The 24,708-nt window shown below is 39.2% G+C and overlaps 1 protein-coding gene across 6 annotated transcripts in view; it reads right to left on the bottom strand.

Moving 5' to 3' along the window:
- The window catches only part of HECW1 (HECT, C2 and WW domain containing E3 ubiquitin protein ligase 1), a 237,126-nt gene that overhangs the window by 83,055 nt on the left and 129,363 nt on the right, over positions 1-24,708 (bottom strand). For 5 of the 6 annotated variants that reach the window (XM_085226720.1, XM_085226721.1, XM_085226718.1 and 2 more), the window contains 2 exons: positions 8,884-8,962; positions 2,586-2,755 (listed from right to left, as the gene is read on the bottom strand). In XM_085226720.1, coding sequence (XP_085082846.1) covers positions 2,586-2,755; positions 8,884-8,962 — 249 coding nt within the window. The remainder of the gene's footprint in view (positions 1-2,585; positions 2,756-8,883; positions 8,963-24,708) is intronic. The other variant, XM_085226717.1, reaches the window with a different exon arrangement.

Here is a 24,708-nt window from a genome sequence, read left to right as displayed (position 1 = left end):
TTATGCCCTCCTGTATAAAGGACAATGAAACAGTGCAATAGAAGAATAGCTTTAATTCAGGGCCACTTGTGTCGAAAAATATCTGAATAGCCTGTGAAATGAAGATCATTAATATTACATGACGTTGATGAAATACTGCCTGAGGTATCACAGTGCTCTCGGAGTGTTCTTTTAATGCAGGTGGTTACCATGCAAATAGAACAATTTGATAAGTATATGAGGTGGAATAGCAAAATGAATAATGAATATAAGTAAATGAAACATCTTCTTTTGCTTTGTAGGATTTTATTTTGATTTTGAAGTCCTACAGAATTAAGACAACACTTTCATTTCTGAATTTGCTCAAGGGTAATCAAGATCATATACAAATACAACAGCTTGTAGTTATTTCTAAAGTTTTATTTCCCTGTTTCAGAATTTTTCAAGTTTAGGAGCCAAAACTAATTAGATATGTTAAAAAAGAGAAAGAAACTGAAAAAGATCTTCTAGCTTCTGTTTACATGGGCTATGATGGAGAACCTTAGGAAAGAATCGCAATTCTGAAGTAATACATCACCCAAAGTATATTGGGGAAAAATGACTCGTGATGGAAGCAGTTAATAAAATAACTATGATTTCTCAAAATGTTTCATTCCAAGAGTTCACATCCACCAGTGCTGTGAAAAAGGTGGATGGAAAAACAGCCACCACCACAATTTAGCAGTTGTTTGTAGTTCTCCTTCTCTTGTATCATAAAAGGATAAAATTGAAGAAGCCTAGGAACTTTTGTGACAGATACTCCAGTGTGGGTTTTTGTAACAAAGACTTCAGAGCAGCTGATATGTGTAAACTGCAGCCCAAGTACAAGCAGTTAAATTTCCACACCAGCCAAAGAAAACGATGGATAGTATGCTGAATGACATCTCTGCTGCTGTAGACTCCTTACGTGCTAAAAAGCTAACAACAGAAAGGAAGAAGCTACATGGTTGCACACAATCAAGAAAACCAGAGGGAGAACAGAGGAGGTAGAATTCAGCTCTGTGTTTTTCCTTTCCTACATCCATCATTAGGTCATTTCATTGTTTCTCCTTTTATTTCTGACAAACTCTTTGGAAAAGAAATGTCAGCTCACAAACTCAGGCATATCTTATGACCCTTGACATTTAATCAGGGCCACATTCTTTCTCTGTGGTTATTTTATCCTCTGGCAGTGCAAAAAGACCTTGAAGTGAGAGCACATTACTTTGGCTGGAAGTTGTTTTTGAAAAAAGAAGACTTCTAACCAGTATTGAGCACTTCTAAAAAGATTATTTTCAGCCTCCATCAGCACAGCTTATGTCCCTTTTCTAACGTGAACAGCTTGTGTCGCCTAGCAGTTCGGTCTGGCCAACAGTGAATAGCAAGATCACAGGCACATCCTATGTCCTTTAAGCATCAATTTCTGGTGTTCATGCTTTCTGTAAACTCCCACAACCACATGCACCATATGTGACACATAATGAAGCAAGTTTCCTTTTTATGTCTGCTTACCTCTAGACTGGTGTCTTATGCACTTTACTGAAACATTTCTGTCATTGACCTCCAGTTCCAGCAACTCTGGCCTGAGACCCCTCTGCCACACACATCTGTTGCTTAGGGCAGGAAAGAAGATACTGCTTGGTGGATGCCTCACAACAGGGCCTTCCACTTAAGCAAGTCCTGTAGAAGGCACTTTCTAGCTTGGAGGTGTCGTCTCCTCCGCAACAAAGGTTCACCTGTAGCATAACCTGATGCAATACTTAATTTAAACTCATCCTCCTCAATGGAGGAGTATTCAGTGACAATTCTTTCACCTCCTTCCCCACTCTAACTTTCATGCCTATGCAGTTTGACCTAATTATTCCTAAACTATTCTGCAATTTACATTTTAATTTGAATAAATCGATTTAGTCTATTTATTTACTTCTACTCTTTCCTGCAGGGAAGATATTGGTCTGAAAGAGAATAGCAGTAAATCAAACTCTTAATGTCAGGTTCCTTTAATTCCAGAGATTCCTTATTCATTGCTGTCTGTTTCCATTTTGGGTATAATTTAAAAACAGCAGGGAGCAATTGAACTCTAAGATCTCATTAATGCCCATGAAGCCCTTCCAATAACAAGCAGCAGACTAGAGAGCATTTCTTCAAGGTGATAGGCAAATGTGCCAAGGTTGATTTTAATTTATACTACCAGTGACATTTTTCAAACATACAGATTATTTGTATTTGCATGCTACACTATTTTACTTTATATAATGTTTCCTCTCTGTGTAAGAACACTATGACAATCTAGCAGCAATTTTTCACAATCTCAGAGTGTATTTTTCAAATCTGGGTTACATTTGCCTTCCATAATTAACTTCATAAATGACATCCACAAAGAACAACCCATACTGAAAGATTTGATTTACCGTTTGTAGCTATTTAAGCCTTTTGTATTGATAAGAAACCATGAAACACATCAAACTTGGTTAGATCAACAACTATTTAGATAAGGAAAAACTTATAGATAAGAAAAAGCTTAGAGAAAAAAATCTATAGCCAAAGTTGTTTCCTTTTTTTAAGACAATCTTGGCTCAACTGCTTACCTCTCCTTGCCAGATTGGGTTAACTGTATTGCACATGATCTTAGATCTTTTCTCCTGTCCATGATGAGGAAGTGCTGGGAAGATGCTGTGTTTCCCAGGCTGGATGGAAATCTTCAGATAAGGATCTGGATTGAAAAACATTCCTTTCTTCAGACCAAAAGCCTGGAAATCTGAAAGAAGTTAAATAAGGTAAAATCAACTGATTACTTTTTCACATTAGAGGCAATTATCTGGGAGAGCAGGAGAAATAGACAGGAAACTGATGAGGAATTTAGATAGCCTGGTCAGAAAAAAACAAGCAAACAAGCAAAAAAGCTTATTATATTTATTATGAGGTAACATAAGGCCAAATCTTAATATTTAAAATTTATTATCTGATTAAACAGAGAATTTTACACCTGATTGTGCAGAGTAATGTGGCTTCTAGATCAGTGCTTGTGGAATGAAATAAAAGTGATCTGAGCTAAGCAATTGTTCAATCCAATTCCAAAACAAGCTCTGAAAAAGAGATCCATTCATTTTATGATGTAAATATGGCAATCACGATACTTCTTGTAAGCATCAGTTTTCTACTTCTATGAAACGTGGCTTTCAGATCACTTTTTTTCTACATGTGAAGCCATTTTACTTTTTTTTTTTTCCACTTTAAAATGCTTCCTTCCATGCATGGGTTAACTTACCTGAACTAATTCATGAAAACCCATGTATATAACGTCCAACTTTTGAGTAGGCCTTTCTACCTGCAGAACTCCCTCATATTTGAGTTGTGCAGAGAAAATCTCCATGCACTTATTTCAACATTTACTCTTAAGATCCTGCTGAAAGACACAAGTCTACCATGATTTCTTGCTAAGAAGTCAATGAAGAGCAAATCTGCAACTATCATTAGTTTTGGTTCAACTGCTATAAACCAAACCTTCTGGCCTTCTTCATATTTCCAGGTGCATCTCTAAGCTTTCTTTGGAAAACACAAAGCACTTGCTTTTATTAGTGATTTTAGTAGCTAGTTTCTTTCCCACCATTCTTTGCATGGAGATCTTTCTCTTCTGTTTACAGCTAAAAGCACTGACCTGCATTCTAGCTTCTTTTTCTCATTTGTTGTGTTGAAGATGTACAAAGCATTATACAAAAAATATTCTGAAACTGCTTAGATGCATTCCTAAATATTCAATTTAAACATTTTTTTTAAGGCAGGTTTCCAAAACACTATCTTTAACAGTGCTTTAACCCTCTTCTAACTGATGAAATCAGAATCACCGAGTTATTCTAACAAGTCAACAGGAGACCATGGAAAGCACTCCCAGAAGATATTCTAGATGAATTGAGCTTTCCACACCAACATCAGCATTTTTGTTTAGATTCACCAGGTTGTATTTCACTTTCTTCACCTATGGTAACACTGAATGCAATAAAATGTGCAAACTAAAAAGAAAGTTGATTTTGATTGCATCTTCCAGCATACAATTCATACAGCAGATTTTCAAAAGTTGCTGGCCCAGAAACTGACTGTATTAAAAAATCTCATTCTTCTGATGTTCTCTAATAAATTAAGATAAAAAATAGAGGATATTGTTATTAACAGCCCATGTGAAAGTACAGACACCATGTATTACCATGGCTATAGCAATATTTTTACACAAAGAAAAAGATCTGGTTCAAACTGATAACATGGGTTTCTCCTCCAAGCGTGCAATCCCTGTTACCAGCATGTATCTAATCTATCAGCCCTGATGAAATCCTTTATGGCAAACTGTTTTGCTTTGAAAGTTGTACTGTTAGAAGTGCATTCCAGAAATAAAAAACAAGATCGCAAAAGCACTATGAATGACAAGGCCCAGCAGTGTAAGAGTGTCAGAATGCTAAAATATGAGAGGAGGAAAAGACTGCTCAGATCTGATTTTCTTTCCCTCTGATGTTTCCTCAAAAGATTCTGAAACTGAAATATTTATTGCTGTATATGTTTGATTTTTTTTTCCTTCAAAGAGCAGCCATTCTATCTTTCTGTACCACTGTATCTGGTACAGAATTGATAGTACATATATATTGATAGGTACATATATATTAGGTATCACAAAAAAACCCCCAATATATTATGATAACCTATCACTCTCTTTTCATTTTTGGGAAGTAGTAATTAGTAAGCTGATTCTTGTATGTGGATGGGAAAAATGTTTTAGCTAAGCACATGAGAAATTTTATCTGTATCATTTTCTTGCTTAGATTGCACGATACAGTAAATTATGTTAAAATATCAGAACCTTCTATTTTTAATATCCAGTGCACACAAGGATAGCAGAAGTAGCTTTCTCAAGTAGAGAAATAGCACCTAAATATCTCACCAAACATTCTGAGCACCAAGAAAATCAGCTTCGAAAATGCAAGAGCTCAGAATAATGCTACATTGACACCTGTGTATATGCAGAAGAAATCAATTTAATTTGAAATGGAACTGATGAATGCTGTAACTTGCTGTAACTACAACACTCAGGTGCGCTCTTACCACTGCTGTGTAACATCTGATCAGAACACCATTTGTTCCACTTTCACAAATGAAAATATTTCTCTCTCCTCTGTATCTTCTTTAGCAAAGGTTCTGAAGATACTGAATATTTAGGATTAACTGAATTCAAATCTTGGTAAAACCAATGAATCCAGACGGCTGAGATTTATCTTGCTGTACACTGCAGTTTTAGTGTATTTCTTGAAGACATGAGGAAATGCTACCAACATAACTCACCCATGCTTTTCAAAGGTGTATTTTTAGCCAGTTTACTAAAGAAGTTATTGACACATCACACGTTAAGTTTCCCATTTATTCGTAAGTCACACTCATGGTTATACACTTAAGGTTCTACAGATCTATTGATTTGATAATGTGAGGCCATCTCTCTTATGGAAGATGATGGAAAGAAGAAATCGAGGTGTACAGGCAGCTACTGCCAACTCTTTCACTGCTACAGACTTTCAGTTAAAAAGCTATGGGCATCCTATGCCAGCTAGGCTCACTTCTCTATATACAAGTGGCTTACACCAAGCGCTGCCTGCTGCTGCCCCAAGGGAATTATCAGTTTGTTCCAACTTCAGGGCTTCCCTTTCATACGTGCTGATTTCTGGCTGTCTCGATCAGAACTAAAGGAAGCTTTGCAGGCATGTAGCTTCTGCCTCTAAGGAGGGCCATACACTTCCTTGTCTGCCCTGTAAAGACTCATTCTGTAAACTCATTTCTCATACAGCATCCCAAACTTTCTGACACTGATGACTAGTTAATGAGGAAGATTGTATCTTTGTGACAATTTGGAAATCAGTGTGTGTTTAGTGGGAAAACATGCAACTAGATGGGGATATTAATCAATTCACAGCTGGAATCTATTTGTGTTACCAGCTCTGATTTTGTCTCAGTAAAAGTCACTAAGCTTTCCAAAGGTCAGAGGAGAGAGCATGATAGTCACATTTTGTCATGCACAGCAAGGAGATTCTCTGATCATAGTGATAAACAAAACAATTGTGAAGATAGTGCAGATGTAGTGAAGTACTGGCCTAGATCTGTGCAATAGAAAAAAATGGAGAATAAGAGTGATGAACAGGGCATGGAAAGAGCTATAGGGCATTCCACAGCTTCTCTGTTCCTGTGCCTCATTACCCTTTGAATAAAAAAAAGTAAAAAAACTTTATCCTAATATCTAATCTAAATCTCCCCTCTTTTCATTTAAGACCATTCCTTTTTGTCTTATCATTATCTGCCCGTGTAAAAAGTCACCCTGCTTAGAAGTTCCCATTAAGTATTGTAAGGCTGCAATGAAGTCCCCTCAGAGCCTTCTCCTCACAAGACTGAGCAAGCCCAGCTCCCTCAGCCTTTCATCACAGGAGAGATGCTCCGGCCCTCTGACCACCCTTGAGGCCTTCCCTGGACCTGCTCCAACAGCTCCACATTTTTCTTGTGCTGGGGTCCACAGCCATCATCACCGCAATAAGGATAGATTAGCCTCAACATTTTTGCCAAATGAGACAACCAGACAACATATTAAGGACAGTGAAAAAGAGGGAAAAATCATTTAGGACATGCTACAAAGGGACTATGGAAAGGATTCTCATTTCTATGAGGAAGAGGCAGTGGAGGTTTAAGGAAGGAAACAGGTCTATTTATAAATGAAAAGGAATTAAGAAATTAATTATTCATAAATGGCCAGAAGGCTATTTTTAAAGTTGCCTTAATCAAGAAAGAAAGCGCAGAAAAAGTCTGAACAGCTACTATGAACAGTTTAACCATGAGGGTTTCATCACTGCAAGCTGTCAGCCACTGGAGCAAAATACCATCTCTTATCTTCCTCTGAACCAGACTACATGCCTGTCTTAGATAGCTGATATCACACAAAGCTTCATACCACAGGGTAAGATTATGTGTGTTCCACAGGATGATGCAGCAGTTAATTTCAGACTTTAAACATGTCAATCTAGAGCACCTAGCTGCTGGTATATTGGACGGGTTAGCACGTCACCTCACCTCAGCAAAGGTAAAAAAACAAATAAGCAGGTGAGTGATTAGTAACTTAAGGGTTTTAGTAACTTAAGGGTTTATAAAGAACATATTTGGGCAAGTCAGTTTGAGTTGGGGGAGGGCAGGAGTGGTAGGTTTATGGTAATTTTCAATAAGCAAAATTTACTAGCTACTATTCCTGTTAGAAAATTGGTCACTAGGACTTCAAGAAATGTTTCGAAGACAGACTATGTTCTATATCCGCATTTTGATCTAGCATTTCATGGTAACTACAATTTTCAAAATAACCTTTAGTGGACCTAATGTTATTTTCAGTTGTTATTTAGATTCTGAATTCCAAAACCTGAAAATTTATCTAAATGTGTGATCTGAAAGCCACAGAAAAAAAAATTAAAAAAAACCAACAATAACAAAACAATAAACAACAATCCCTGAGTGTCTTATGAGTATTTATGTATATGTTTGTGACGTATGTAGAACTTCTGGTCATTTGTTCCACATAATCTCTTAGTAAATATGAAGTGTGAGAAATGTGAAATATTAAAGCTTGAAAAAAGTCATTTAATGTGATACATTGCAAGGAGGTATATCACACAAATATCATGATAACACTTTCTCAATATACTATCCAAAGGAATGGTTTCCAGGGCTTTCAGCAATTGTGTTACATTGCTGCTAAAACATGAACTTTCAGTGAAGCACCTGGTACACCTTGGGCAGCTTAGAACATTTCTTCTTTCTGTATCTCATGCAAGAGAGTTTTGACACTTTCAGTTGCTTATCAGAAGTGTGACATTCACTGGTAACTAAATGCAAAGTTGCTCAATAATTTTTCTTCAAGACTGTACTCAATTTAAATAAATTAGGCTTGTAATATTTTCTTATTATTTTAAATAAAGAAAGTTGTAATAATACAGTTGTATAAAAGACTAAGAAGCCTAATCATGGGAAATTGTCTTCTTTGAGATCATTGTTGGTAATTAACCAATTAATTTTAACTAACTTTTCACAGGACAAACTTCCATCACTAAAGAAGCAAATACTTTTAGAAAACAAAATTCCTACAGATCTGTTTTGGAGAAGTTAGTGATCTCCTTTTGTTTTGAAGCACCAGTTTATTGTTTTTGGGTTTGGAGCACAAGTCTTATGAGGAGCAGCTGAAGGAACTGGGCTTGTTCAGTCTGGAGAAAAGGAGGTTCAGGGGAGACCTTATCACTCTCTACAACTACTAACAGGAGATTGCAGTGACTATTGATAGGAGAAAAGGTAATGGTCTCAAGTTGCACTAATGGAGGTTAATCTTGGATATTAGGAAAACTTCCTTCTCTGAAGGAGTGGTCAAACATTGGAACTGGCTGTGCAGGGAAGTGGTGGGGCCAACATCCCTGGAGGTGCTGAAGAAACATGGAGATATGGCACTTAGAGACACTGTTTAGTGGATATGGTGGTAATGGTTTATGGTTGAATTTAGTGGTCTTAGAGGTCTTTTCCAATTTTAATGATTCTATGATTCTAGGATTGGAAAGGACCTTAAGATTCAACCCCTTGCCATGGGCAGGGTTGACATCCACCAGATCATGTCACCCAAAGCCTCACTCAATTTGGCATTGAACACCTCCAGGGATGAGGTGCTGACAGCTTCTCTGGGCAGCCTGTTCTAGTGCCTCACCACACTCGTGTATGTATATATACATGCAGCCATACATATGTACACATAAACACACACACATATACATTAAGGGTTTTAATAATTTCACTTTCCCACTCTCTGGGCTCCAAAATTTCACACTAACAGTACCTTACCTGACAATGAAAAACTTATCAGCCTCCGATTTCCCTGTCCCTGGATTGAATCTTCATTGGTGATGCTTTTAAAAATCTGCTGGAAGAAGAACAAAGATCTTTGTACTCAAAGGAGTATCTCTTGAACACATAAACTGCTTTAGTAACTGACCTTTTTACAAGGTAACCAAGAAACAACTAGACAACTATTAATCACAACAACATTTTCATCTGGATAACGATTTAACCACTAGTGGCCTAAGTCAGATCTTCCTGGATGCATGTCACTAAAAGAGAATGATACCAAAATATTACTGTAATTTTAATATAGCAGTTCCTCATCCCAAAAGGGACTATTAATTAAATGAGATAGAAGCTCTCACCTCTATTAACAATATCTGTCTTTACAACATAATATCGATAGGGTAGGAAATCTTTTTCCAGACAGGTTATTGCACACATTTCTACAAGAGCTTGTACAAACAGCTGTGTATTAGAATAGTAAGTATTGAGGGTGAAACTGAAAAAAATAACATAAATCAATAGGTGACTTTTTGAATTCACTTAAAATATATGTGCTAGGTCCACAGGCTGAGTTTTAATGTTAGGCTGTTGTTATATAAATTAAAACCCAGGTTGCCTTCTGGCTGTGATCAAAGCTGGGAAGCAAAAACACTCTCATCTTGACATATAAGGCATAAATAAGCTGGAGGAAAGAGTTTTGTCTGCTGCTACCTTGAACAGAGTGAAAGAAACGACACTGTGAGTCAGGATCTGAGTTCAGCAGGGCGGTGCTGCTACTATCACTACCTCCCACTGACTCTAGAGCCAAGCCAAGCGCTGCTCTGCTCCTAGGAAGTCACAGGCTTGCAGGCAAAAAAGAAAAAGAGCAGTTAGTTCCAATTTTTGCCAGAAAACAGTAACTGAAGTCCCACTCAACTGTGACTCATTGCACAGTATATTAAATATTGTGTATTCAAGCTTAGCATAGAAAATAGTCATTTTTGCCTTCCTCCTGGAAGTTCAAAACAGAGGAAGGGGCACTACAGCCCACTACCAGGGATTAAACAGTGAGCACAGCTGACAGGTCAAGACACAAGTGAGGTACAGACCATAAATGTACAGGGTGAATTCAGTCACCATTTAAAAAATGGGCTCTGGAGGACTTGACTTTTTGCCATCAACAGTTTGTTTCAATTTAAATAAGAAAATGAATACTCAGTAGAGGCAGACCATAAGCAAATTCCACCATGGCATGGATCACAATGATCATCAGTTAACTGGTTGCAATTACAGCTTTGGAATTCTCAAGTAAGCAGGTTTGAAATTACTTATTAAAGCCACCACTGACTTCAGGAAAGATACAAATTTATATTAGCATTATAAGTGACACTGAAAATGTTGTGATAAGAACTCTATAACCATTATTGGCCGAAGTTGTGACTCTATCAAGAAACAATAACATTTACTTGTCAAGATGTATTTTTCATACTACTTCATTGGCTGACATTTATTATACATTATCCTTTAATGCTTACTGCTTCTAGTCTTTGCACAATTCTTTTCCAGGAGAGTGCCTGGGCCAATGGACCTAGACATGTGCACATTTGCAAACCATGCACTTTTTTTTCCAGCCCTTAAACATTCTTAGATTAGCCGCAAATTGGTATGAATAGTTTGAAGAGACAGGGGTGAAACTGATGGTATCCTGCAAATATCAGTGTATTCAAAAATTAAAGATGTGTTGCTATTAAGGGTTCCAGTGTTAGTAAAATCGTATCAGGATAACACCGGTCCACCAATAAGCTGGAATTAAGTTGAGGCACGTATCTGCGCCCAGAAGCTGGGAAGTGCTTGTGCTTTTGCTCTCTATGGACATGACAGTTTCATGTACTGGAGTAAGTAAGATTTACAGAATCACAGAATTGCAGGGGTTGGAAGGTTCCTCAAGAGATCATCGAGTACAACCCCCCTGACAAAGCAGGTCCCCTACAATAGGTCACACAGGTAGGCCTCCAGCCGGGTCTTGAATATCTCCATAGAAGGAGACTCCACAATCTCTCTGGGCAACCTGTTCCAGTGTTCCATCACTCTTACTGTAAAGAAGTTCTTCCACATATTTGTATGCAACTTCCTATGTTTGAGTTTTTTAGACCATTACTTCTTGTCCTATTGCTATGCAGCACTGAGAAGAGCCTGGCCTCATCCATTTGCCTTCAGATCTTTATAAACATTGATCAGAGCCTCCCTCAGTCTTCTTTTCCCAGGCTGAACAGACCCAGGTTACTCAGCTTTTCTTCATACGGAAGCTGCTCCACCAGGACCCCCAGATCCTTCCTGGCATTGCAAATTACCTAACTGATAATACATAAGCTACCCGACTTTCAATGGAAAATGACTCTTGTGTGATTTCTCTATTTCAGACTACCTCACCAACCCCATGGCAGCTCCTCCCTGCCACTCCCTCCTCCTCACATCTCTCCCTGCTGCAGCATGGGCTCTCTAACGGCTGCAGGCTGCTCGCAAGGCCATTTCTTGCCCTTTTCCCAACTGCCAGATACTTTTGTCCTGTCTGAGCTCTGCTCTCCTCAAGGCTGAGGGCCCATCATGCTCTGCAATGGGGCTTCTGAAGCTGTCTGGAGCAGTCTGTGTGCAGCTCAGGGCAGTCCCAGCCTTGCCTGATGCAGCAGAACAGCAGGCCCTGCTACCAAACTCTTGTCACATAAACCCAATATATACCACTGTATTTTTTCTCTGCAGGTCGTTGTTCCATCTTTGCCTCTAGGCTTCATTCTAGTCTGCTCAGCAAATTTTAAGGTTGCAGGAAACATTCTGCAGCCCTTGCATCCCCTAAAAATGGCCATTACATCTCTGCTCTTTGCTGTGAGATCTCCCTGAAGCCCAGGCCACTCATCCTGTGCTGTGGCTTTCTTTGTCTCTCTGCTATGCCCTGGAAATGCCCAGAGCTTTCTCCCCAGGGTACACCTTGCAGCTCCCCAACCTCCAAAGCCATCCATTTCCTTCCCACAGCCATGAACAAAAAGGATTCTTTCCTACAGTTATTTAGGTACTGCAAATACAGCTGTAATGTTCACTCTGAATGAAAGTTTACTTAATGCTTTGTGTTAAATCCTCATTAAAAAACAACAACAACAAACAAAACAATGAGGAAGAATATCTGACCTTATTCAATGGTGATCTGTTTCCGTACCATGGCATATGAAATATGCAGTAAACAGGTATTTCCCTCTCATAAAATCATAAAATCATTTGAGTTGGAAGAGACCCTTAAAGGTCGCATTGTCCAACTCCTTGTCAGTGAACAGGGACATGTATAGCTAGATCAGGTTCCTCAGAGCCCATCCAGCCTGATCATGAGTGTCTCCAGGGATGGAGCACCCACCACATCTCCAGGCAACCTGTTCCAGTGCCTCACAACCCCCACTGTAAAAATCTTTTCCCTTATATCCAATCCAAATCTCTGCTATCAGGTCTCTCTAGAACCTTTTATTCTCCAAGCTGAACAGACTCAGCTCTCCCAGCTCCTATTATCACAGAAGTAATAGATAACTCATGAAACCTTGAAGTTTCTGACATCTTCCTAGATGTCAGAAAGCTGGACATTACTGTAAAAGCAGCACAGGCAACCTCATGAACCTGGGCACAAGGAGCTGTGCATGCAGAGCCACTCCTGGGCCTCCAGGGCTGAGCCAGGCGCAAGGTGTGAAGCTGCAATGCAAAAGTGAGGCTAAACACTAGCACTGCTATATAACCAAAGTGTGAACTCTGTAGTTTATAGCAGTGGAACCCTCTGAGAGCCAATGATACTGTCATTTTTATAATGCCTAGCACTTAACCTTCATAATTTTGAAGACACCACAATGTTTTTTTGAAGCTTAGCCAACAAAGGTAACGTACACCATTCAAGCTGCAGGGGAGAGAGGCACAATGCAAATGAATGAACGCACCATTAAAGAATTAGGCATACAAACAAAGCTTTTTCAAACCAAGATCTTAGATCCAGTATTCCCTACATGTCCCTCAGCTGTCCCAGTTACCATTCTGCATAGCTCTATCAGCCCAAATCGATGTCCCTCTTCCCCAGTGTCTCAGCTAAACGCCTCTGCTCTGCAGCCTGTTCTGCTCATGTACGACACACCTTCTCACCTCAGACACAGGTCCCGGAGGCCTGGCATGTGCCCATGTGGGCTCAAGAGCAGCTTCACATCCTCTTTCGAAAGAAAAGAAACGTTTATGCATGGACATACCTAGGCAAGGGTGTTACAAATGCTGGGAAAGTGGTTTTGCTTTAATATCGACATTTCAAGGAGATAAGATGACCAGTGGGGAAGGAAGAAAAGTTATACCAATAGTACAGCATGATTTTGCTTGCTGTGTAGGCGAAGCTGAGCATGTAAGAGTTCTCTACCTGAGCTTTTTGACAGCCAAGGTCAGTATGTTTGCCCCACTGTCTAGCTGAAGGTAAATTTCCAAGGACCAAACCAAAAATCTCAGGAACCTTAAGAGAATGTGAAAAGTCTTTCAATGTAAGTCAAATGTTTTTTTGGGAAAAAAATAAAAATAAAAAAACGTTATTGGCTTCAGTTCAGAATCACCACTTTCTGATGAAGTATCAGTTTCTCCTTGGTAGTGAGAAAAGGCTACAGGCATTCTGCACAGGATAAGTAAGGTAAAGCAGGGAATGAACACGCTCACTAACCACCACCAACAATCAAACAGACTGGGATCTGTAGAGTTTTGATGCCTGGGATGAGAAAGTACATGGATCTTATTCCTTCTTCTTGCCATTTATCATGAAAGAAACTCAGACTAATTTTAGCAGTAAAATTTCTTTGGGAACTTTGTCACTGTAGGTAAAACTTTGAATTTTGCCACCCTGAGGTTAAAAAAAGCTCTCCTCAGCTGCCACTTAAAGCACAGTTAGCTGAGAGAACGACATTCATCTAGACATCTCACAGACTGAAGTCCTTGGTATGAAAAGGCACAAATGTAATCTTCCCCATAATTTTGGCTCTTTTATGTCCTTGAAGTGAGAGCTCAGTCTGAATTAGTATATTGTTGTTTATGGTGTAATGTTTGCAAACTGTGTAGCTCAATCCAATTATTTTTGAAGTCTTGGTGTGAAGCCCTATTACTATGCTTTTATTACACGCTTCTGTCATATCTACACATGCAGAGATAAGACCAGAGCTGCAGCTTCAAGCCTTCAAGATTTCCTGATCCAGATTAAAACCTCCTCCTACTTTCCTTGCTTTTGATGAGAACCACTGGTATTTTCATGTGTGTGCACTCAAGCAAGTAAGGAATCACTGGTTCCTTTAAAATATTCTCCATTAAACATACCCTGAAAAAATTTCTTCCAGCCTAGCACAGAGCTTCTGAGCCACTGAAGCATAGGCAAAAGGCAACCTCCAGAATATGCCACAGCTATCTGCAAAAAGTGCAGAGGTACTCGAGGCCAGGTCAAAGCCTCTCATGACTTGCTGAACTCAGGAAAAAAAGTCCACATTTCATAGTGCTTTTCATGTTCTGAGAAGAGAGAAAATAGAAGGCAGAGAGAGATGACTAAAAGCTAAAAATAACATAGTGTTTTCCTAGCATCACTTTTCCTTGCGAATAGTTCCTGCAAATGCTGGAGGGAAGTTATGTGACCCTGAATGAGAAAGGAGGCAGGCTTCACACTGTCAAACAGAGTCCTTGAAAATCCCTCTCTGCTTAGCCATGGTATGTGTTACGGAAAAAAACACAACCAACAACTTGAGAAATCCTACATTACGACAGTTCATCAGCTGTAACTGAGGCAAAACTCTAAGTGCATCACTAAAAATTTGTCTAAACAGAAGCTAAGAAACAAAAACTCTGACAGTTAATTAAAAATATCTCCTAAAATACCTTACCCTACATTAGTCTATTTGGATATATGGAGGAGTAACAAGAACAACAGTCTTGCTCCTGAAAGTAAAGTGGCTCCAGCACACATCTCAGGTACATCTATTCAGCTTCCCTCTATGATGAGAAAAATATTTTTGGGTAGGAGTGCATTGAGTATGCAGGTCTGGAAGAAGCTGTAAACATGTTTGTCTGGTGTTGCAGGAGAAATCTTTTAGGCAGCAGAGTGACCTGTAACAGTGCAGCATGCTAGCAAAGCATGCTCTACACTGCTAACACTTTGTTTGTTTGTATATGGTGCAGCCCAACTTAATTATTTTGAAAGTCCTGATGATGTGAAACCAATATGATTTTTTTACATGCTTCTACCACACCTAGATATACATAGGTAGCAGATAGAAGCAAATAGTCCTTTTTCAACAACACAGCACAGAAAAGCACTGTTATGCCTTAGTCACCATTTTTTAACATGCTTTACTCTCCAGAAGGGCAATCTGGGACCATGTAATCACATAGACATGGGAATTCAACAAAGCCAAGCAAATTCTCTTTTCCTATAAGTAGAAGAAACATTTAGTTTAAGAAATTGTATTCTTCACTAACAATTACAGCACTTGGTTAGCCGCAGCTTCTGCTGCAAAACAGTGGTAACATTTAATGACCATAATCAATATTCTCACATGGGCAAGTATTTCTTACATTTAAAACACTGTGGCATTAGATGCACTAGCTGTTTGTATTTGTTGAGTTCATGTATGATGAATGATAGCAATGTGACCTAATGCTCAATCCAGTCAAATTTCAGTTTTAAAATACACTGATTAGCATCTAGAATACTTTACACTGACAACACGCATTATTATAGTAGTAGAGTCTAACGTAGATCAAATCCTCAGATAATGTAAATTTTTAGGGCTCTACACTGGATCATACCACCTATTAGAAAGAGTTCCTTGTAAAAAAAAAAAAAGCAGTTCTAATAATTATCAAATTTTTCAGAAGGGCTCGTGCTTCTCAGCAGCACTATTCAACTCGTATGGAAGACGGAGATCTACTGAGAAAGAAACCTAGAAGCTGTAATGTGAAGCAGCAAAATATCTTCTGTTTTTTTGCACCAGTTCTGACAATTAAAAGCAGCAGACGAGAGCCTTCCAAAGAAGAGAAGCTGGTGACCTGTGCTTGATTCAAATCACAAGTGAAAAACAGCCTCAACTCAGTCCCCAGCTATTCATCAGCAGGAGAAAAAAGAAATAGTGCTAGATGTGTCAGAGCAAAGGACATGGTGTTGCAGTGCTGGGTGAAAAGATGGGGCTGACCAGTAACTGCTTGTCCTCTCCTTGCCTCAAGCTCCAGTTCTCTGCTCTCTGCTTTTCAAGAGCACTAAATTTGACTTCAGATTTAAAATAAAATAAGCAAGAGTAATGGCCTGAATTCAATGGTCATAAGGAAAAGAAGAAGCTGATGCTTTGTTCTGTCTTCTTCCATCTGTTTGCATTTTTCAGTTCATCTGAGACATAAGATGGTCCAGAATTCCCGGAGAGGCACAGGAACAGATACCGGTTTCCAATCTGTACTGCTTTCCTGATGTCAGTTTAAATGAGCTTTGAGCTATTATTTAAAATATGAGTGTGTACATGGCACACATGGTAAGAATTGCCTTGAAAAATCACTTTCCCATAACATAGCTCTGCTGGCTTTTACTGTTACCCTGTTGATTTCACTAAGTATGAGGACAATCTCCTAAGTGTGAAGTGCCTTTCCACAGTAAATGAATATGAGGCACTGTCCCACATTCATGCTTCGCATTTTACCGTCCTCTCCATAATGGGAAGTGTCCATAGTAGATCTGGGCAAACATTCACATTTTCTCCCAGTGCTGACTGGAATTGGTTTAGGAAGAAAACTTGCCTAATTAAATACAGAGTGAATAAGTACTTTTTTTCCCCTCTGTCACTCAACTTCTACTACCCCTTTAGTACACAGGGTGCAATGCAAGGGGTGAGCTGTGGGAGGAGCAAATGGAGATCTGAGCTCCATGACTGTCACTGACAGAATTATGACTATAATCCCAGACACTGCTTTGAAAATCTAGCCCTAATTAGCAGCAGTGCTTCAGCTACAGCCCTCACTCTATTAACAGAATTATCCATCTCTTGAATGCAATGTCAATGAATGCACTTATCCTGTTAGCTCATTAAGCCACTGTGCTGGCACCATAGTGTTTTTCTATCAGGTGATTGCAAATCACACGCAGCCAGTTTCTCTATTAGCAAACCTAATTCCCTGCTGACTTCTCTGCAGTTGCCTTGTGTCCCCAAAGGCCTATGACCACACACACGTATAGCCTTCCCTCTCAGTTGTGGTCAGTCCTGTTCCAGCCTTGTAATGTAATGCTTTCTCAGTGCTATTCTCTAATTAAGGAGAGAATTTGCTTTTCTGGAAATACAACAGTTGCCTTCTGAAAGCAGACAGCTCTTCTTGTTGCAACTTGCAGCAGTGCTTAATGATTACTTCTTTTATTTCCAGGAGACAGAAGTTTTTCACTTGAGAAGCTTCTCTCCTGGAAGCCTTTAAAAAAAGTTAGTAAGCAAACAGGTAAACGTTTTTATTTTTTTCTTTCATTGAAAGTGCTACTAATTCTTTCAGCAGATTCTAGATAATGAACTCTGGAAGTTAAACTAAGTTACAGGACAAAGTTGCTGTTTAGTACTATCAGTACTAATATAAAGTCCTCTAGAAGGCAATTATAAACAGGTTTATTCCAAAAGGACAGTCAATGTCAGGTCTCCTAACTGGCATGAAGATACTTCATACTCTCTATGTGAGTAGAAAGCTGTCTTAACATAACAAGAAGCTAGAAAAGGGATGTTACGAGCAACGCTTTCAATTAAAACAAAATCGAGGACTGAGGCAACAAATCTAAGAACCTTTCAGAGAGTCTAGTATCTTTTTCTTCCTAGATTTTATTAGATTCAGCTTTTTCATTGTTTTAACAGTTCTGCCTAAAAAATGTCAGCTATCCTTTGGCAGCAGAGGAAAAGCTTTGATTAGAGACTTTGATCTTCCTACACTCTTTGAAATTCCATTTAAATAAATTCTTAGATTTTCAGATACTTGGGCAGTCGTATGAGTATGTGAGATAGGGTTTAATTTATGCTTTCTGGGTTGAAGGCTGGATTACATCTAAGTGACAGTCATTTTTTCATGCTATGTAGCAAACTTCTTGAGATGAGCTTTCTGCAGCGTATCTCACCGAGTGCTCATTTTGGCTCTGTGTGCTATTTGACACCAGAGGGCCTTTAAGCACTAACAAGTCTCTCAGTGAGTTTACAGCAGTCCAAAGGATGTCAGTAGTTGACACCCTAATGTGAAAAATGTACTTTTACAGAAACAAAGAGCTCTTTCCCGCTATCCTTGCCTCTCGTCTAGTTAGCTGGGAAGAAGGTTCCTTGAAGTTACTAAACAACTCGGTGCTCCCCAGAGCTACCATTATCCAAAAACAAAACAACAAAAGCCAAACAGAAAACTAAGAAAATCTGGGTTTAAGATCAGATTAACATCAAGTGGTAGCCTAATGCACAACAAGGTCACGTCTGTAAGCTTAACAGGTCTGTACACAAAGTATTAATGTGCTTAAGCACTCTTACAGCAAATAACTGTATACAACATCCTCTGAGGAACAGCTGAGCAAGCCTCTATAACACTAAATACTTGGGAGCTTCATTATTGATAAGCAAAACAAGACTTGTGAGCACTGTTTGGTTCCTGTAATTCTGCATAAAATTTGCTCCTTTAACTGTAAACTTCTCAAGAAAGTCTTCTATTTGTACTGAGAACTAAGAAAATGTCACTAACATCTTTTCTTTTTGAACTAAGGAACAAGGAGGGTGATGATGTAGGCATATGTGGTGGAAATACCCTGAAATGAAATGCATCCATAATGTCTTTGCAGTGTGGAAAACTACTTAAGAGTGCAGTTTGTGCTTCAAGGCAAGCTTTAGAAACTGTCTAGCTCTTCTAATGTAGTTTGGCTGGGACAAGAACAGAGAAGAGTAATGCTCACACGTGTGGGAGACACCTAGATCATTCAGCTGAGCTGTATATGAGGAAAGGCTCAATACATTAGCCTTGCTGTCAAGGAGTCTGGACGGCGGAATCTGGGCAATCATCCTTCAAGCCACAAAGAAGCAGCAATGTAGTGGACAATGCCCATTCTTCTGAATGAATGCCCCAAATAGCAATTCACTGTGAATACCATTATTTTCATAAGTGAATCACAGATTTTTACTTTCAGCCTTGGATACTACTTTAGGCAAAATAGAAGCGACTGCAGAGTTTAATCAAAAGAAGAGTATCTTTGCTACTTCAAATGTCCCTCAATCTTGCTGAATTACTAATAAAACACTTGCACATTTTTAGGCATGATGGAACAGAAAGAATAAAGCTTAAAAGAAAAAAAATCTCATTCTTTTACAATATATAAAGTTTCTTACTTAACGTAGCCTCATTCAAGCTCAGTGTTTCTCCTGTATATCTTCTGGGGATACATCTGACCCAGTGGAAAGTGCCTGTACTGTTGCAGGAAACTCATGGTCTTCTCTTTTCTAGTCGCCTTCCTTTTTGTATTTGGTTACTGCAGCTGAGCAGCCACTGTTTCGTTTCTCTTAGTTTGCTGCTTTGTATAGCAGCAAGCTTTAAAAAGTCAACAGCTTTCTGCAGTGAAGTGTGCTTGTGGGAATACTGACTGTAATCAAACTGTCACAGACTAACTGATGTTGGAAGGCATTTCCTGAAGTCATCTGGTCCAACCCTTCAGTTAAAATCAGAACCACTCTAGAGAAGGTTAATCAGGGCCCTGTTTTGGTCTGATCCTACAAGTTCTTTAGGCAACCTGTCCTAATGGGTAACTACTCTCAGAAGGGAGAAAAAGTATTCCTGAAGTCTAATCAGAATTTCCCTTGTTGCAATTTGTGCATATTGCCTGCTGTGTTTTCACCATGTCCATGTCCTGCTTCCCTACAGCTCCCCGTTGTGTAGTTAAAGGCAACACTAATATCCCACCTAAAACGCCTCTCCTTAAGACTGCACAAATCCAGCTCTATCTCTGTTCCTCATCATACGTAATGGCAATCTGAAAGATAAAGAAAATAGGAGCCAAACTCATCCCAAACAATGACTATGGTGGGATGTTATGGCAAAGACATTTGGAGAAAGCAATGTTTACAAATTCCAACCTCTGATAACTGCTGAGTTAAATACAGCAATTTGGGTACCACAGCTTCATGAAGGATTTGCTGCATACTGGATGCAAAAGACTTTTGAATGTAAAATGATTAAATATGACAGAAGGGGAAAAGGAATGTCAGCTAAATGCAGGAGTGCTGTCACTGCAAAGAAATCATTAGCTACTGTATGTATAATGATATAATTATTGTAGATGTTAATAAGTAAATTACATCTTAACAGCAAGAGAGGGATTTTTTTGGTGCATATGTCAGTTTTGATGGAGATCAATGCAAAATTTGTCTCAAACACTTCAGTCAATCTTGGGAAATTACTCCTATAGACCAAGGCAATGCAGAGGTTTGTACTTGTCTTGATTTCTGCTGGTAGGGAGTTAATTTTCTTCACAGTAGCTTGTATGGTGCCGTGTGATTTAGGATGGAAATAAGTGGCTCTCTTACAAAGAGCCAAAGAGGTTTCAGTTTCTCATGCTGCCCTGTCAGCAAAGGAACTGGGGGTGCACAAGGAGCTGGGAGGGGACAGAACCAAGACAGCTGACCTAAACTGGCCGAAGGGAAATTCCATAGATATGGCATCATGCTAATCTGTAAAACTGGGGGAAGGTGGCTGAGGGGCTGCCACTGCTTGGAGACTGGCTGGGCATTGGATAGTGGTGGGTGGTGAGCGCTATGTATCACTTGCTTTGTTTATTCTCTTCTTTTTTCTTCTTTCTTCTTTCTTCTTTTCTCCTTTTTTCTTTTCTCCTTTTTTTTTTTCCTTATTAAATCCTTCTTACCTCAACCCACAGATTATCATTCCCAGTCTGACTACGTGTGTGTGTGTGCAAGCAGCTGCCTGGTGCTGAGCTGCCCACCAGGTTAAACCACAACACCACAGTGGAAAGGTGAGACTCTATAAAGAGTGGAAAAGAAAGAGTAATGGAGAATGCTATGAGGAAACAAAAACAATTTCTAGAATTCCAGATTATAAAACTTTCTTTCCCCTCTTTCAGAAGAATTACCAAAAAAAAAAAAAAAAAAAAGCAACAACAAACCAAAACAACAAAGAAGGTCAACAATGATAAGCACAGCTTTGTTAGAATTCAAATCTGACAGCAGCAATTTTCAGACTTTCTTACTGGCTAAGATAGCTTAGAGCCTTTAGGGAAAAATAAGAGAAATAAATAGGCTGCTAAATAAAGCAGAGTTTTCTTACAACCAATGGCACTGCCAGACAAATCCAGTACTAGCCTTACGTATCCCTGCAAAGCATTGAACAATAGGAAATTCAAAATTGAGGAAAGCAATTTTTTTTTTCCTTGCAAGGCCTAATTAAAGAGCAAAAGACACAAAAAGGCCAAGAATTCAACAAGACTAAAAAAAAGCAGTCATGGATGGCTATCAGGAACAGCCATAATTACTATACTAAGTGGCAACAAAGATTTAAACAAGGTGCTAAACCATGACCTAAGAAACTGCTCACTAAGGTCTGTCCACATTACTGAATTACTGCATGGAACTCTTTTTTGGTGCAGATTTGACTTGCATCTTTACTCACCAAAGCGTCTTACCTTGTGAAACACACCAAAGTGCAGCCGATCAGCCCAAAATTATTTCCCTGCTGCAACAACTTCCAGTCATCAAGAACCCCACTTGGAACATGAAGTTTTCCAACAGCTAGTCCCCATGCCTATCCAGTGCACACCTACAATGGGCAACTGTTGAACACATCATGGCCAGTAAAGTCAAGATGTGGACAAGTGGTCCTGTAATGGTGCCCAGCAAAGCAAAACACAGCTCTTTCTATACCTCATCAATGAGTATTGCAGACATACCCAAAATGGCCTAGAGGATCTCGTGCCCATGTACTGCAGGATTCTTGTAACTTCCATGGCCCTGGGTGTTGGATGTTGGAGAATACAGAATACTCAACCTTGTAGCATTCCTGTTCCTTCTTTCCCTCATTTTAAACTCCAAAAGATCAAAGCATACCAAAGTCAACAGTTCTTATGCTGTGTTTATAAGGCATGGATGTCATGGATTGAGAAAAACACTGTGACTGCAAAACAGCACAGATGTGATTACACCAGTGCAGTGTGCTGAATAGTCACTGATCTTTTCATAATTTACTAAACTACAGAAGGAAGTAATACAATGTGCAGACATTCACTATGGCTATTATGTGACCATAAGAAGAGATCCTGGAAAGTAAGTGGCTAGGAGGCACCAGACATGAATTGAACCCATTAACTAAGAAATGGCTTGTATAATGACCTTCTTGGTGCTGCTGAAATAAAATCACTCCAGTCCCCCAACTGTCACGCTTTTAATTTTTTCCATTATGCTCTGTGCTGTACTGTAAGTCTGCTAATTAAGCCACTCTATTTCCACATTTAGAAGTTTATACAGGATCAGATGCTCAGTAAGGCTTAAGCTCATCCAAGTGGCTTTTTTTTTTTTTTTTTTTGAAAGAACATGTGCAAGGAAACAAGGGCAACAGGGAGAGGCAAGAAGCTCAAAATGTGTGCAACTGATCTTCAAAGTGAGGAGTGTGCTGTGGCCAGTGATACTTAGGGATGGCTCACAAGCTCCACAATTAGTGCTGCTTAATTAGAGTCCACAAGAGGGCAAGAAGTTGACAATGTTTTAATGGCAGATAAGCAAGTGGTATCTTTAGCCCTGCCTTCTGTTCTGCTCCTGCTCTCCTCCAATGGCACAACGTCACATTCAGAGTAGCACAGTAGGAAAAAGCTCAATAAATGAAATAATCATTTTGCTTAATAATTTAACAGATATTAGCTCTTTTAAGCAAGCTCTTCCCTGTTTAAATCCTTGGCAGTGCATGAAGTGTAAAATAAAACAGATTTTAAAATCACCAGGTGCTCAAGTATGCTAGCAGTGGTAAAAGAAGACTAAAGGATGGGCACAAGGTACCCCTGCAACTTCCACTTCTGATCACTCGTGTTATACTTCGGTGCACTGCACAGGGCAGGCACCTGAACTGCCTTGTCTGTACTGGCACACAGTGTTTGATACTCTGGAGGATCCTCGGAGGTACTCATGCTATATGCAAATGATTTAGTGCAGAAAAAGCACCATGGGGTATCTTGGGCCCATTTCTTGTGTCTTTCAAATCACTTCTGATTTTTGGCACCAAATCTAAACTTATATTTGGTGCTTGAGTTTGAAACTTCAACCCTTCACTGGTGGTGATCCAATGCACTATGCCTCATCTTTCATATGAAGAGGTCAGGAAATTAGAGAGAATACAAAATTTTAAATATACAAGTGTGCTGGAAAGCAGAGATATTCCTCCTGCCTCAGAACAATAAAAAAGAACAAACTTTCATGTTGTGATTTACAGGTTGCTGCTCAGGAAATCAGTGCTGATGTTCACAAATAATATTATTGTTTGTTCCTCCTCTGCTCAGCTTGTTCTTGTTAGGCAATAAATCTGAGCACATACCTCTCACAAGTGGTGTCAGTCTTTGATAACATAAATTGGTGGTACTAGCAGTTTGAACCACACTGAGCTGAAGAAGTAGATTTCAAGATAAGAGGAGAAAAGCCACAAGGCACACAGAACTGCATCGCTTATCACTTGTTCAGTTATTGACATCTCTGAAATGTGTCCTAATACAAATACAGTTTGAAGTGACTCTACTTGCTTATTCTATCCTGTTCCAAAAGACTGCTAATTTGGAAGAAAAATCCTAAACTTTTCCTGTAGAAGCAATGGCATTTCAGCGTTTGCTCCACACCCTTACTGAATCAGGACCATAATAGCCAGTATTATTGAAAAGTACTCAGAAGAGGCCTCAGTGCAAATGAGTTTTCTTAACATCTGAAGTAAATCTCTTGACAACCATTCCAATTTAAACTGTGAGTAGAGGAAATAAAAGGAAGAGAAAGGTTATTATTTATAATGCAGTGACTATAGTTACACTGCAGTTAGAGTCCAATTACACCCTGGTTACGCTTTCTGACTCCACTAATTCATGTAAATGCTATGCTCACTCCATGTCAGGGTAATTGCAGCATAAATACAATGGTCTTTATGTAGCCAGATCCTGAAAAAGTGGCTGTGTTACTGAGGTGGCAATAAGAAATAATTTGGATATGTCATTAACCTTCAAATCCTTTGAATCAGTGCTAATTAAGATACAGAAAATCATAACCAAAAATGTAATTACATTGAACTACGGGCTCAACTGTGCAACTATTAGAAGGCTGCTTGCGTGATTAAGTATGCTAGAACATAGCAGAATATTGCCAAATCAGGCTGTAAAACACTACCATGGTTTTATAATGAAACAAAACAGAAGGGAAAAAATGAATTCATGACATTTTTCAGCTGCAACAAATGTGTTCAGGGTTGTTCTCACACTAAAAATAATTCTATTTGTATCAAAGGAGTTCAAATTCTGCCTGGAAAATCTGTTCTCCAAACACCTGTTAATGAGCCATTGCCTCGTGTAACAGCCAGCATATCTGTTTAAGGGGTGTTGTGGAGTCTCCTTCTCTGGAGATATTCAGGTCTCTCCTGGACGCCTACCTGTGCGACCTGGTGTAGGGAACCTGCTTTGGCGGGGGAGTTGGTCTCGATGATCTCTAGAGGTCCTTCCAACCCCTACAGTTCTGTGATTCTGTGTTTGGTGCTCTGTGCCCCAGTGCCCAATCCTAGAGTACAGCTTTAGATACTACATACTGTAGA

The sequence above is a fragment of the Meleagris gallopavo genome, chromosome 6, assembly GCF_905368555.1.
Source record: "Meleagris gallopavo chromosome 6, MGAL_WU_HG_1.1, whole genome shotgun sequence".
Lineage (NCBI taxonomy): Eukaryota > Metazoa > Chordata > Aves > Galliformes > Phasianidae > Meleagris > Meleagris gallopavo.
This window is presented reverse-complemented; position numbering and strand designations above follow the sequence as displayed.